General features: G+C 39.7%; 1 protein-coding gene across 2 annotated transcripts in view; it reads left to right on the top strand.

Annotated features, from left to right (window-relative positions):
- The window catches only part of LOC148829363 (ras-related protein Rap-1b), a 59911-nt gene extending 48597 nt beyond the window's left edge, over positions 1 to 11314 (top strand). For both annotated transcript variants that reach the window (XM_088923532.1, XM_088923533.1), the window contains 6 exons: positions 537 to 605; positions 1412 to 1468; positions 2405 to 2545; positions 5357 to 5500; positions 8707 to 8822; positions 9912 to 11314. In XM_088923532.1, the coding sequence (XP_088779658.1) occupies positions 537 to 605; positions 1412 to 1468; positions 2405 to 2545; positions 5357 to 5500; positions 8707 to 8793 (498 nt within the window). In that variant the 3' untranslated portion in view covers positions 8794 to 8822; positions 9912 to 11314. The remainder of the gene's footprint in view (positions 1 to 536; positions 606 to 1411; positions 1469 to 2404; positions 2546 to 5356; positions 5501 to 8706; positions 8823 to 9911) is intronic.
- Positions 11315 to 16479: the final 5165 nt, after the last annotated feature.

The following is a 16479-nucleotide window of genomic DNA, read 5'->3' as shown; positions in this document are numbered from 1 at the left end:
TGAAAAATTATTACAGCTTTATATTGATAAATCACATTTTCTATGTGACATGTGTTAAGCCAGTATATATACAACAGTCCCATATGCTGTTTTTCATATTGTCTTTGGCTTTCTGTGAAATTGTTGACAGGGATAATTTCAACAGTCCAGTTCGGAAGGGAATTCTTTTTGACCTTTGCAGCTTTGCATTCACATACGAAAGCAGCACATATGAGATCAGCATGTAACATTTTATAAGATTTGTATCTGTCTCTTAAGTTCTGCTTTTACTTATCCAAGTGAATTAAAATGCTACTCCAAAATTAGATGATTTATACAATTAATTATCCCAGTGTTGTATTTTTGTATTTTTTTTCAATGTTTAATTTTTATATAACGTTTATTGGCATTTCTGCATTGTGAAAGTTTTTAGCTGCAAGCAGGGGGTTCTGTGGTGTACCTTAAAAGAGTTTAAGGTAACAGACTGGAGTTTTCCGTTTGTTTTGAATGTGTTTTAAAGATTCTTACCAAGACTTCTCTTTTTGTTTTCCTTTCAGACTGTACAGTTTGTCCAAGGAATTTTTGTTGAAAAATATGATCCCACAATAGAAGACTCCTACAGAAAGGCAAGTGCAATTTAAGTGTGGTCTGTGTATCAGTCGTTTGTATTTGCAAGTATTCTCAAAGATGGAAGGTCAAAAGTTAGTCAACTTTCCACATTCACCGTTGCAGTGCAGCTAATGATCTAAACAAAAAACTACCTTTATATTTTAAATCTGCTGTGATGATTCTTATACCAATATTTAGTACAATGTTTACCTTTTGTGCACAACGTAACTATGGTTACAGGATATTGCAAAGAAATTGATTTCACTGTATTTTTCGTCTGGTGACAGAAGATACTGATTCTTACCTGCTACTGAAGTTAATAAGCATGTTCTGAAATCAAAATGGTGCTTGGTATTTTAACTGTTGTTTTGCTGCATATTTTAATGTACATTTAATAAAAAATTGAGGGTAGACCAAACAGTTCTTGTGGAATTTCTAGGGAAGCAGGTTTCTTATGTTGAAACAGTGTCCTGAACCTGCTCTCGGGCCTTTATTTGCCTTTATTAGATGAAGCCTCCAGAATCAAGTTTAAAATGAGCTCCATAGCAGACAAACAGTATGTGAGAGGCTGTGCCTTTTATTATCCTCAGAGAGGCATCATTAGTTGCAGTAACAGACAACTGATTCAAAACCGCCCTGTCTGTATCACTTCTACTGACCCTCATTATTTACCACTTCATTGAAGCTTTATTTAGCTTTAAGCAGATCTTTGTTCTTAAAAGATAGATTAAATGGCTTGTTTTGAGAAGGGAAAAAAACACCTTTTAATCAGATGTCGACACCGTTTTAGTATGTTGCTAACTTTTTTTCTAATCTCTTTTAGCAAGTTGAAGTAGATGGACAGCAGTGTATGCTTGAAATTCTGGATACAGCAGGAACGGTAAGAGAGAGGGGAAAAGAGCTGCTTGTTTGATGGAAATGGGATCAGGCTGTAGTGACTGCAGTGTCCAGAAAGTCACAGGGCCGGAGTTTTTGAAGTGGAAGTCGAGACACATGAAGTTTGGAAATTGGCAGATGTCTTGGGGATGCTGGGAGCAATTTCTGACAGTGGGCGGAAGAGGAAACCTGGCCAGAGATCTGTAGAACTGTGAAGGAAGAAGTCCTGATCATTTCCTGTTCCCTTTTGTTGATGGACATTTCCTGGCAAGGGGACAGACAGCATGTCAGATGGGAGAGCGCGATATTAAAGCTAGTGCACATTACCTGTATATCATGTCTGCACTAAGGCTTTGAGTAGTGTCATTAAGGCAGAGCATTTCTGCTACTGGCACAAAAGGGATCTCTCTGTTATAAGGGCAGGTCTGCACATTTGTCAAATAGGACATAGTGGTGGAGATAATGATGATGAGTTTTGACTGAAAAATGATGATACCTAAACAGGATTTATTACTTTTATTCTGCCTGTCTTTGTTGTTGAATCTCGGCTCCTCATAAACTAAAGTCCTTTATTCCTTGTTTTACCTTAAGTCAATCAGTAGGAGGTTAATAAACTGGAAAGGAGTTTCAGATCTATGTTTTCTAAGAAGTGTTAGTTTGTCGCTTCCTAATTACAGTAACTAGTAATGAGTAGAATAAATTTGTGGGCCAATGTTTGCTGTTAACGTTGAAATCTGTAAAACAAAATTCACTGAACGCTAAGGTGCTCTTCTGCTAATGAAGTATCTTATTAGCTGTGTATTTTGCCTGTCTGTGCCTGTATGGCAAACAGCATGAAGCTGAGTAACAGAATGCTTCCCTTGGGAGCTGCACTACCCCTACAAGCTCTCTATTACACACAGACGTTGGGTTGCTCTTGACTCTCTGCTTTCTTCCACAGGAACAATTCACAGCAATGAGGGACCTGTACATGAAGAATGGCCAAGGGTTTGCATTAGTATATTCTATAACCGCACAGTCCACGTTTAATGACCTACAGGACTTGAGAGAACAGATCCTTCGAGTCAAAGACACTGACGATGTGAGTCATTGCCTGGAAAGGCCTTGTCCTCAAGCTATTCAGTACCTGAGAAAAGGAAGAAGTGATTCTGGTTAATGTTCTGTATTAAGAGGCTTCCTGTTTGATCTCCCAGCACAGTGGCCAAGTCCATTCTAGTCCTTTTAGAAAGGCAAATTAATTATTCCCTCTGTTCAACAGCTAGTAACATCAGTTCTGATAAAAAAAAAACTGTAAACTCTTTTTAGGTTCATTTTAATTTTTAGTTTTTATTTTGGAGTGCATATTTGCCTCATAAAATAAAAAAATCTAATTAAACATTCCTTTGTATTTTTTAACTAATATGTAAAGTCTATTGTGTGGTTGCCAACAGAAATAGACCCTGTGAAGCTGTAACATTGCCCATTGTCCAGTTAAAACGCAGATGAGCTGAAAGTGTTTCATAACAGGAAGAGGGTGGAATAGTTGTCAGTTCAGTTCAGTCTATTTTTGTCTTCCCTCTTACAGATGCATTTCACTGAAAGCAAATGATATCAAGACATCTGTAAAGATGAAAACTGGGTTGCAGTTTTTGTACTTTGTTGGTAAAGCAATAAAGTGGGTTAGCCATGTTCAATAACGTGCACGCCCTTAGAAATTGCAGCACATATACATCATATGTTTGGTACGATGAGCCAGAATATTACATAGTTTAACCTTGCATTTGATTTCCTTTGTGGTGGGGTGTTGTCCTGTGCAGCATGACTGTGAACATTTTTCACCACATGAGTTTCCTTTCCCATATCAGCTGTACCAGTAAATAGAACCCGTTGAGTGTGTTTTGCCAACAAACCTTTTATCACTTTAAAGGCACTATTATTGATTTTGTTTTCAGGGAATTTTCTGTTTCTTGGGTTGACACCCACAGAACATCAAAATAAACGTAGGGGAGGCTCTCCTGGGTGGCGCTACCAACAGGTCACTCCCCCAGAGCGCCTGTTGAGCCCCGTGACCCAGAGGTCACTAGACTGAGCCCAGGTCACGTCACTCAGCCACTGCGACTGGGATTCCTCATGTGACTGCGCAGGGCTGATAGGTTAGGGCTGGGATCAGTCAGCCTTCAGGTAAACAGTAACTCCTGTGACTGCCAGTAGCCTGGCGCCCCCAGAGACGCACTTCTTCAGTCAGTACTAACCCTCCTGTCAGGGGCTGTGGGGTCTGCAGTACGTCAAATGGCAAAAGACCTGCTTGGGCGTGTAGAAGCAGCATGTCTGCATGTCTCGTTCTCTACCAAGCAGATCAAGGAGTTGCTGCCGTCCGTTTTAAGACCTGGCTCTCCGGCAATTCCAAAATGGCTTCCCGAAATGGGAGGGGTTGTATTCTACAGGATCTTGCACTGTTCTCAAAATCTATATTAAAACACAGCAGTAATGCAGACATCCTGTGGCACAAATATTAGAAACGGAAGCACAACCGACATTTTGACATTGCTGATATTTCTGAATGAGTTGCGCACACTGTGGAAGCAGTGGCCCTGGAAAGTTGTGTACAGCTTTGAAGATAATATTGGCTAGTGTCTCTTTGAATTACAAGACAGGCATAGTCAAGCCTGGAGATACAAAACTTAGGGACTGCCACCAAAAAAAATGGTTTAAGCTTGTGTAAATGTACCCATTTTTCTTATATATTGCTGTTTAGAGTAACAAACGTCTGTGTTATCTTTTTTTGATTAAATCAGAAGTGCTTCCATGCTTAGTTTGCTCTGATATGACTTTTTCTGTACTCTTCTGCTCAGAGGAAAAGAGGGGTTTGGCTTGCTGTTCTTAATTCCGCATCCGAACTGAAACTATCCAAAACCAAAGTAATCATTAAAATTGTAATGGCCAGTAGTAATCAGCTATTATAATGCCACTTCTGCACTGCCATAAGACAGCAGGTTAAAATTGCTAGTTAATATCTGTTCACATGAAGGAGTCACTGTTTTAATCCATATGCTTATAATTTCGGTGAATCTTTTGCAGCACTTGTACTAGTTGGGTCCTATCACTGAGATAGTAAATTATACTTGAGAGTTCTGTTTTATTACTTTGATAACTTGTAATCAGCAGTCCACTTTGCATGTACAGTGGTTTAGGGATCACAGTTTTCATACCGTCTTGTGTTTTCACATGACAAAGTGAGGTAAATAGCAGGAGGCTGTTTTCAAGCAGGGTGGCCAATGAATTATTGTGCTAAGGCAAAGTCTTGTGTAGCGAACCACCAGGAGTGACTGAATTCCACAGCTAACAATAACTTTCTTGTGATGGACAATGAAGGCCTAAGAATTAGTACTATTGTCCTGCATCCTCACCTTTTTCATTTGAAAGCAGGAGGCAACAGGGAATGTTGGTTAGGCATCTGGATCACCACAGGGTCATGGGTTTCCTGCTTCAGTGCAGTCATTGCAGTTTTGCTCTTGACTAAGGTGCTCCACTGCAATTTGCAGTCTACCTGTCTAATAATGGGTGCCAGATGGTGATCAGATCCTGACTGCTAATGCAGAGGTGAAGCAAAAAAAGAGCTTATTCAATCTGGATGACCTTTTTACAGTTTGTGTATTTCTTTTAGTTTGATATATATCAATATGAATATTGGGGGAATTGTTAAGACCAAGATGACAGGAAAATTAAAAAATACAAGTTGAACTAGGACAGTGTCTGGGATGGACTTCCATACTGTTTTGTAGTGCTGCCACGATGCCTCTTTGCCTTATTTTCTATTCCACGTGCTTTCAGTTTCATTTTTTCTTTTGTGTTGAATAACATGCTTTTATATGTCTGTTGTACTCACAAGTGTTATTTATTGGTGGTGTTTCAGGTGCCAATGATCCTGGTTGGCAACAAGTGTGATTTGGAAGACGAGCGAGTGGTGGGCAAGGAACAGGGACAAAACCTGGCCCGACAGTGGAGCAACTGCGCCTTCCTAGAATCTTCGGCAAAGTCCAAGATTAATGTTAATGAGGTGAGGCCTGATTGAGATAGGGTTCTCATTTCCTCCATCATTTTCTTTTTGAGCCTAGAAAGTAAAGGCTTGCACGTTTTACAGTTCCGTCAAGGATACTGGTAAAATTGTACAGTAACAGAAGTCTTTGCGTTTCACCTTATCTCTTCCGACTTTGTTCTGCGTGAGGCTGAACGTTCTTTTTGATTTTGGACTGATTCGTGGATGGTTGTAATTGGACCAAGTTGTGATCATATCAGGTTCATGTTAAAATAAGGCTCACTATTGTTTGCATGTGGCACCACAGGGACTGGCCTACGGTTCTGTGTGGCTTCCATTGTCTCTCAGCGACGTCCCTTGAGCGAGCTTGAGTCATCTTCGTCCGCGCATAGAAGACGTTTGTTATAAAGGCGTGTTTCGTGCCGCAGGACTGAACTGTCAGTTCTTTTCGTTTGTGAATGTGTTTTGGCAAGGGAGGAAGGCTTATGGGACATTTCACTTGCTGTTTGCAAGCCCGACAGTAAAAACAATGTATTTGACTGCCCCCTAGTTTGTCATTTGATCATTTCTGTTGACCTGTTTAATATCATACTGATGCACATCACAAATAATTCATCGTTGCTTGTGAGACCTGCTTTCTCCAGATACAATCAGCACAGGCTTCACAAGTGTTGTCCCTACCAGTGTATCAGGAGGTAGTTGGTCATCTGGAAACTTGGGGAATGTGGAGTTTACACTTTGTTGAGTCCAGGTTAATGTTCTTAAGCCAGGTTCATGCTGTGTTCTGATCTCTCTGTTATTAGAGAGCGAAAAGCCTCTTAAGGTTGTCTCATCTCCTTCTGACATCTGCCAGGACTAGGAAAACAAACCTGGTCTTGGCAGGTGTTGAGGTCAGTCCTCCAGGGTTCACTGGATCAGCATTGATCTGGCAAAGAGGACCTTGCGAGGTAGCGATATGGTGTGGCACTATACATGTAAGCGATGATGACAACCTGTTTGCCTTTCCCAGCATGTGCAGTGTGCCGGTTTAAAACATTTAACTACAGGGTAGTGGATTAGCTCAAAGCAAACATTGTCCAAGATGCAATGACACAGAATAGCAGAAACTACAGGATTAATGGACTTTTCTGGAGGAAAAACCTATAGTGCATATGCCTTTGAACACCTGCACATTTGACAATGAGAGATGGCCAGTTCTCTAAAAGCAACAATAGACTTTATTTTTAAAAAAATCTAAAAAGTGCTGGATTTGATGCTCAGGTAAGAAATAAAGGAAATCTGAAATCTAAAGTGTTTCTGGTGAAGCATATGGATCTCCATATGGAAGCAATTTTATCAGAGAACTTCCATGAGTGATGTCAGTCAAAATCGTGCATTGGCCATAACAGTAGACTGTTCTGGATTCCACAGTGGTTGATAAAATCTTCAGAACAACTATGGAAGTATATTTTTGTGAGATTAGTACCTAATCTCTCCCAGAGTGACTTCTGTGTGATAAAACCTTCTATGTAAATTCAGACCTCCAGATGAATGGTTCCTCGAATAGTATATCCTTTGCTCAAGTTGAAGTTCCTTTAAGCTGGAATAAAGGGATCATTTCTTTTTTTTTTTTGCCAGTGATTTTTGCCCTTCGTGGAGTTTCAGGCCAGTAATGCACTCTAACATGAAAAAGAAACCTATCCCTTTATATGTGTATTTTTAAAAAGCAGAGATACGATTTAAATCTTTTTGGCATCATTTAAATTATTTGATCATGCATAACAGACCATGATACACTTGAGTTACATTGCTGCATAAGTATAAAATCACCAAATTAGTGAAAGTAGATTTGGGTACTGTTGATGAGGCAGTTTAACCTGTTAAATGTTAAGCTTTTGAAAATTAAGAAAAAAACACAGAAAGGTACCCATATGCCTGTGTATCAGTCAAATGGTGTCTCAGTGCCACCGATGTGTTGAAGGCTGGACTGAGCCAGCATCCTGCTACTCACAGTCTGGGGTGTCCACAGCCCGTCAGTGATCTGGGAAACCACGGGTCCAGGTACCTCGCGAGATTCAATACATCATCACGCTCTGTTGCTCTGTTTTTGTCATCATTTTCGCACCACGGGATGTACTGCATCTGAAACGCCATCGCAGCAAGTGATTGACAGTGATCCGACCGCACAGCACTGTATTGACCTGGACCTCATTAGCTGGCCTTCCTGCAGACATGAAACCGTTCCAGGAAGAGACTGTAAGGCATTATGTGTCTTGCGTAGCATCCAGTTTCTTGCCGTACTTGAGTGCCATTGAGCATGTGTGGGATGAGCTGGAACAACATGGCATAGTCGAGTAGAGATCGGCGAACAGGCACAAGGTTTTTAAAATCCCACAAGACCACACGTGCAACCTGATGTAAAGCGTGCATCATGGCTGTTCAGCCTGTATTGCTTCCAGAGGTGGTCGTACACTCTAGTTGCCTTTACCTTTCATAGTAGACCCCTGCTGATCGGCCCTGCTGCTGACAAATGTTAATCAACATCAACTTTGTTCAATAAAATGTTAATATACTAAATACATTTATTTTTTACTGATATTTCGTTAAATTTGTTGCACTAATATTTTTCATTCAACAGTTATATTTGCAGGGGCAGTGTGTATTAGTTGTTATGACTCTGGACTCTAAACTGGAAGGTTGTTGCTTTAAATGTATGCTATGACACCACTTGAGCAAAGAACTTTGTCCCGAATTGCACTTTTCCTTCCAGCTGTATACATGGGTGCTAGTATTGCTGGAGAGTAATCCTGCACTAGCCTGGAATTCCATGCGGTGAGGAGTCGTATACAATACTGAGTCTTAACTAAAGAAACTGGGATGAGCCTCTAGACTCTGGCATAGGGAAAAACTATTAAATGTAAACTATGTGCACCTTTGTGTATTTTCTGCAAATTAGGAAATTTTCTTTTGCTTATAAGAATTTAATGGTAGCTTTGTTGAGAGTCTTTAATGAGATAAGAGGACTTCGGGCTGTCAGCAACATTGTCAGTTTAAATACAGATGATGTTCAGAATACACAAGATCACTTGGTAATGGACAGATCCTTATTTACTATGGATTACTTGCTGTATGAGGGTGTAATTACAAATATGCATTGCAAGCCCTTACCCTAAGTGAGAATTCACCTCTTATATCTTTATATATCTCTTACCTAGGTAGTATTTAAATATAAATGCTCTTGTTTACAGATCTTCTATGACCTGGTTCGACAAATCAACAGGAAAACCCCAGCACCTGGGAAAGCACGCAAAAAGTCAAATTGCCAGCTGCTTTAATACACAGGTGTACTGTAGCTCTGAGCCAGGTGAGTGCAGAATAATTGTGCTGCTTTACTGTCAGACAGGTGCTATGTGAGCATGTGGCACATTGTCATCACACCAGACCCTTTAGAATGTCAGATAGCTATACGTCTATAGTGAGTCTACAAAAATACTTAGTGTAACAGTCGTAATTGTGAATTGTACATCTAAATATTACAGCTGGTGTTTTGACAGTTGAGGATCACTTTTCTGCCTCTGCTGGTTGCAATGCCATGTGTTCAGGGGGCTCCTGAAGCCTGGAGAGCATGTTTTTGGTCCTGTCATTTTCAATTCTGGAAGTGACCACAGTGCTGGACTGCCACTCTGGAAGGGTTACTGAGAAACCTAAGTATTGTGTGTCAAATACTGTGTACTAAAATCCCGTTACACCCTCCAGAAAGCCCAGCGATACAAGGTTGTCATGAATTTCAATTTTGTTTCTTGACATAAAATGTGTTACATCTATGCTAATTCTATGACAGATTGTATGTGGCCTTAGGGCATCAACAGCTGACCGTGCTGATTTTTTTTTTTGTCAATGAATTGGAATTTTTTAAAGCTCTGTCAGATTAAAAGCAAATCTTTGAAGTTTGATAGATCTCTGCTCAGGCGACTTTAAGAATGGGAAACTGTTTTCTCCTATTAAAAGAGTAATCATCCTGTGTTTTTCTTTCCTCGGGTGACCTGTATGTGCTGCCAAAGTTAAGTCCCAAGTGTTTGTTTAAATGGAACACAAATCCCTGCCCACTTCTAGGCCTGCAAGCCTTTAAGGATGCAGTGTTTTGGCGAGACGCTGAGAAAACGTCTGGCATCTCAGCAGCTTATACAGCTCCTCTCTTCACAATTCATGAAAAGAAATGCAAAAAATCAACATTTTTTGAAGGGCCTAGTGTCACCCTTGGGGCATCATTCACTTACCGTTGTAAAAACATTGATGTGCAACGAAGACCAGCTTGGAAATACAATTTTCTACAAAGCTTATCCATTACATCCATATACTCCTTATAGTATTTGGTCAATCATGTGCATTCTTTAGCATTGCAGTGCTCAAATATGAACTCCCCACATTAATTCTCCTTTGCCTTCCATTGCAGGTCTGATAAACTGCTGTCTTTTGCAGCAGTGCCAGCATTCCAACTTTACTAAACCTAACATCGAATGGACTTTCCTGCGTGGTGATGCCCTTTAACAAAATGGATTAAAAGCTACTACGTCAGTTTTTGCACATAGATAACTGTAATCACTCTCCAGTATCGCAAGAAAGAGATTTTTTTCTTATATATATTCTAACCGTATGCAACTGAAAAAGATCCAGAGCCTACACACAGTATTATTTGCTAACGGAGACGCCCTCCTTCAACCAATGTTGTAAATGTAAGAAACTGATGTATAACTATACTGTATACATTGCCCGCATTTGCGTTGGCAGGTATAACGATGTAATATTTATAAGCACCACTATTTTAGCAAAAGAAAGAGAAAGTCCAAAGAGCTCCCATATAACCTATTTCATACAGTTAACTTTGCTCCTTTGGTATTTTGTATCTTTTTTTCCCTTGTATTTTCTTCTATTTTTTTCTTTTTTTTTAAAGATTTACTAGATTGTTTGGTTCTACCAAAATGCTTTATTGCAACAGCTATTAATATGATTTTATCTTAGGAAAACCTGTGGAAGCAGTGATTTCTGTGTATGGAAAAAATATCTAATGGTTTTCTGTCACTATTACATTGTCTTTAGCCTAAGATGTTGCCTTCAAATATCTGTTAGTTTTCAGGAGAAACCAACTGAAACCATGTCAACCTTTTATTCTGTGTATGTTGTTTGTTTACATAGGGAACAATGTTAATAGATGTTTGTACAGTGGGGATCTACAACAGGAAGACTATATTTTAAAATGAGGGTTTTTTTTAAGGAAATAAAAATGACCGTTTCATTTGTTAGTCATTCTTCATGCTTCTGCCCCTGTAGATTCTCACTGTATTCCCCTTGCTTGCTCATGCATATGTTGTAATTGAGGAAAAAAAACAACCAAATATTCAATCCCGTTAGTAAATTGCCTGTTAGTGATTGTTTTCACCTGTGTAATATTTGGGTTGAGATGTTTCTTGGTGGACAAGTACTGTGGATGTCAGTAGTGAATGTGGGAACTAATTTTAATCAAGTGTAATTGGTTACAGGGCGCAAGTTGCAGTGCGTAACTTTTGCTGATTTATTTAAGAATGCCTTGTTGCTTTGTATGCATTAACTCCTGGATGTAAAGATCATGTGTATATGTCCAATACAAGAGCCACAGTATTTGTAATGCAACATCTGCTTTGGGGTGGCCAAATGTAAACTAAAAAGCCTTAATTAAAGTGGTGCAATTTTGTATAACCTAGCATCTGTAGTTCAATAAATTGGATTGCCATGCAAGGGCTTGCAGTAAAGATGATCTGCCACTTGAATGTTTTGTGTATTGTTTTAACAGTGCTAGTAAATAAATATTGGTTTAACTTTTTTAAATGTAATGCTTGTGTGCATTCTGGAATGACCAACAGGCACTTCAGTTTAAGTCAAGATCTTGCTGCTCATGAACAGGTAAGAGTGAGTCATCCTGTACATAAAAGTTTGAAAACCTCTTCAGATTTAACCTTTCCATGGTTCATTTATCATGTCCTGAACAATTTCCAGTTAAGCACAAAAATAATATAAATAGTGGTGTTTAGATCTTAAGTGCTCCATTTTGCATTATAGAACTAATTTATGAATCTAGTATGTCACCACAGTGTTCCATAAGTATTTCACGGTGGGTAGCTGCATCAGCATGCGTAGGCTGCAAAGGAACAAGTAACAGGTTTATTCCATGCTGAAAAGAAAAGAAACACAATGTTTCGGCTGTGGAGCATGTGTGGGGTGCTTACACCCAAAGAAGGCTCCACAGCTGAAACTTTGTGTATCCTTTCTTCTCTTTTCAGCATGGACTAAACTTATGACTTGTTCCTTATAAGTATTTTATGTTTGCCATCTCATCTTGAACATGGTGTTTTTAGGTCAGAATGCAAAGACATATGTCATGTACAAAATGTATTACGGTAAGCTTTATCTTGCCTTGCTTTAGTTGTGTATCAAATCCTTTTGATGTGGTTGTGTATATTTTATGGCAGTTCTAGCCAAGTCTTTTGTTTTATAATTTTGAACTAAAGGTATGAGGACTTTGAACATAAGGCCCAAAACCAGTATTATGTAAATGTTTTTTCATTTTGACGTTGGTTGACTTAAGCCATCACTTAATTATCATTCATGTTTGATGGTTTTAAAGTATTGATTGCAAGTCATTATAAGTTCCAATTTTTAGTAGTTTTAAAACCTAGAAGTACGTGACTTACCATCACTGATCTTAGCATCAGTCTGCCAAAAACGAAACTTCTGGGTTTGTCTGCGAGTATGTTTTTGATGCCTCTGTCCTTTCTCACGCCAACTACATTCTTTCCTTTGACTCAGTTATTCTCTTTGTAAAAAATATTAAAACGAAGTACGGAATAACAAATGGTTTAATATCTTTCTGTTAACAACAGAAGAGCAAAATAATTCCTTTTAATTTACATTTATTTCAGAGGTAATTTAACTTTATAGTCACACAAACATGTTACATTTTGTTTCCAAGAAGATTGTCTAAACTGGCACTGACTCATCCAATGTCATCCATGTAAAAACAGGCAACAGATTTAGATTTTCAGAAACAAAGTTAGAATTGAAATAAGTCCATTCAGCCTATCTAGACAATCTGGTTGCTAGTAGCTAATTGATCCAAAGATCTCATCCACCTGTTACTAAAGATGGAGCATCCTTATTTAATAATAATAATTGCTTACACTTATATAGCACTTTTCTGGACACTCCACTCAAAGCGCTTGACAGGTAATGGGGACTCCCCTCCACCACCACCAATGTGCAGCATCCACCTGGATGATGCGACGGCAGCCATAGTGCGCCAGAACACTCACCACACATCAGCTATCAGTGGGGAGGAGAGCAGAGTAATGAAGCCAGTTCATAGAGGGGGATTATAAGGAGGCCATGATTGGTAAGGGCCAATGGGAAATTTGGCCAGGACACTGAGGTTACACCCCTACTCTTTTCGAGAAACGCCCTGGGATTTTTAATGACCACAGAGAGTCAGGACCTCGGTTTTACGTCTCTTCCGAAGGACAGTGCCCGTTTACAGTATAGTGTCCCCGTCACTATACTGGGGCATTAGGACCCACATGGACCGCATGGTGAGCGCCCCCTGCTGGCCCCACTAACACCTCTTCCAGCAGCAACCTTAGTTTCACAAAGTGTTGTGGGAAGTCTGGATACAGTTCTTCTATCCGCTGCCTAGTTCTTAATCCAAATACACACATTTTCTTGAATGCCTGTTACTTATAATTTCAGAATCTATATCAGAACTTCTGAACATATTTAATATTGGGATGGAATACCTTCAAGGAACATCTGATTGCTGCTTCAGGGGGTGGGGGGTCAGTAGGTGGCGCACTTTCCTCTAGACCAGTATGGGGATACTACACAATGCTGTAAGGTACTGTGGACATTAAACTGATGTCTTGACTAGTCATTGAAGAATCCGTGGCAGAGCTTGTCAGAAAAGGAGTGTAAACCCTTCTGTCTTGGCATCCTGAACTTGCACAGACAGCCTCCCTAAAGTTCCCCTGTAATTCAAATGGTGAATCACTTTCTCTCTTCTTCAAAGTATCTGTGTGGTGGAACTGCCGCCTGTCAAGTAGGTGGGAGATGCACTTTGGTGCTGGATGTACTGTAGGGACCCCTCCTATGTTTGAAATATGCTATACAGTATATGAAAAGGGTTTGTGTGACAACCCATCTTTTCTTAATCTACCCTGCTTAATAGCTAGAATCTTATTGCTGTATAGATCACCTAGTTCAGTTTTAGTTTCCATACCCATACATATAACAGAAGTATGACTTATTGGTCTATAATTATTCAGCTCAGTTTAGTCACCTTGTTAGGGATGACAGGATGGGCCTTGTGAGCAATTTTCCAGTCAGTGGGTATTGCCCCTTTCCTCTGTGGCTGTTGGAAGAGTTACCAGCCTGTGAGTCACATCTCTCATTTCAAAAGTACAATTTATCGAATACATTCAGGCCCCAGAGATTTTAAGTACTGCTTACACTCTCTTCTTGTGAATACCATTTAACATGGAACTTCCTTTGCTCAGCCTGAGGCATGAGGTCAAATTCTTCCTCACTGAATACCTGAGTGAAACATTTGTTTAATTAGATGAGTCATTTCCCTTCAGTGTCTAATTGGTGTCCATTTCACCTTATGAGGAACTTTCCTTTTTCTTTGACTGTTCTTGTGCTGTTAAAATACAGTGAATGACCGTTTTAATTTATGAACCTCCTCTTGGTTATATTTGTATTGAGATGTGATTCAAAAGGAATCCGATCGCATGACTTGTGTGAGCTCAGACGTGTCTGAAACTCGGTTCCAATGGGGATCTGCTCTTCCCGTGCTGAGCAAGCGCTCCTCGACGACTCAGCGGGTGGCTTTCTTTAGTGTCTCCGGGTGTTGTAGCGCCCCCAACTGGCAGTTCTGTCATTCAGCCTTTGGGAGGAGCCAGCCGTCTGTTTTCAATGCTAGCTTATCGTCCCATTTGGGGAAATTCATTTTACTGCACATATACCCCACCCATCTACTCCCACCACCACCGTGGTAACGGATAAACCGCACTTGGGAAAAATATCAAAGATATTAATTATACATGAAGCCTACTTCAACCCCTCGCCAAATGTTCCGACTATAGTCCTGAAAGTTGTGTATTGGTATGGAAACACGTTTTCTTTCAATTTATATCATTTGGAACATTTCCAGTGAGTAGAGTATTTCCACCAAGAATTACTTTAGAAAGCACGAATTCCCTAATGTATAATGTTTTAGATTGATTTAATTTATACTGAAATGAAATTAAAGCTTATTTATATGTAAAAAAAACAGCCGTGAAATGTAGTTGGATGCTATTGCAGTCAATTACACCATCTGGATTTACACCGAATGATTCAGGTAAATCGGCGTCTTACTTTTTTCCTCATTATTTTCTCGATGGGGGGTCTATTTTTAGTTCTATTCAATTATTTTAATCACAAACCACCCCTCTGTTGATTGGTATCTTATTCTGCACCTACAGAATTACTTTTCTTAACGCTCTTTAATCTTTCTTTGCATCTCGAAATGCGTAAGGTAAACAAAATTGGACTGCAAAAATGCAAAACGCACTCAGCACTTTTCCCCTCTTTGATTTGTCTAGTAATCCCTTTACCGAAGGCTGCTACCATAAAAATCTGAGAAACACAGCCGAAAATCAAATACACCCAGCACTGTTGTGGCGTGTGGCTAGGATGTTTGGTAATAAGGGACTGCGAACTATGCATATGTCCATTTCTGCTTTACTCGATACTTCGTGTAGCTTATTCCTAGGTATTACCCTTTCCGATCTCATTCCTCTGGCAATGCTGGAGTCGCCAAATGAATCTAATTGAAAAAATTCTTAATCAGTCTGAATCCTCTTAAGAACACGGAGCTGACAAATCAATTCATTAAACAGTCTGCAACTGTGTGCTGGAGCCTGCATTGCTGGCAGACAGCAGATGTGTCTCTTCAGATGAGATGGAGAGCCTGTTGCTGTGTATCGGTCCCAAAGACGAGCTGAGCGGGGTTGGGTGTTACTCCCCCTCTAAACAGAGAGCAAAAAGGCCGGTGAAGCATGTCTGTACACTTCTTGCGCAACGTGACATCCTGAAATAGGTTTTGCTCGTAGGAGTCGTGTTCTATTTTGAGTTGGAAGAATAAAGGATTGTGTCTGGGTTATTTTGTTTTGTTTTTAAACTAGGACAATAGCCTTGTTCAGAAAATGAGTGCCCACAAAGAGTGACATACTGTATTAACCTTTCTACTAAACAGTGGTACATGCTTATAAACATTATTACATTCATGCAGCCATTCAGTGTATCGTTTATCATCGCGTTCACCATCACATTTCAAGATAAACTTATGTAAGTTTACAGAATAAATGTATTTTGTGGAGGAAAAGTTGAAAATCGGCATTTCAGTGTAGCCTAAATATTTATTTTCTGAAGAAATGTTCTCAAAACTGCCATCACAGAAGTTTAAAAAGATTCCCCCTCCCCACTCCCCCCATCCATTATTAGCCAAATGGAAATGTCAAAATGGATTGGTACCTTCCTAAAGGGGGAATGACAAATGCACAACAAGACAATTTTGGACATGTTAGTGTTAACCGTAGTGTTAATGCGTGCGCAGCTACAGGCTTAGGAGCTGCGAAGGAATGAGTCCGTGCTGAAAAGGTTAAAAAAAAAAGCACAGAACTCCCGAAACGTCACAGGAAGACTCCACACCTGGAACATTGTGTTTTTCTTCTCTATTTTCACTTTACAGAGCTTTAATGAATCCTGTTTGTATTTGTGTGTGTGTGTGTGTGTTATTTATTAGATTGTCTTCGTTAGCCTCTACATGCAACGTTGTGCCTGCCTAGTTGTAGAGCTGGCTTCGTCTACAGAAGTTTCACATTACTTCTTTCCACCCACCCTTTTCATACAATGACTTAACCCCGTGTGTGTATCGGAGGACAACATGACAGCGTGTG

This window comes from Atractosteus spatula, chromosome 8 (assembly GCF_055471065.1).
Source record: "Atractosteus spatula isolate fAtrSpa1 chromosome 8, fAtrSpa1.hap1, whole genome shotgun sequence".
Lineage (NCBI taxonomy): Eukaryota > Metazoa > Chordata > Actinopteri > Semionotiformes > Lepisosteidae > Atractosteus > Atractosteus spatula.
Note: the sequence above shows the minus strand (reverse complement) of the source record. Positions and strands in the feature narration are given on the sequence as shown.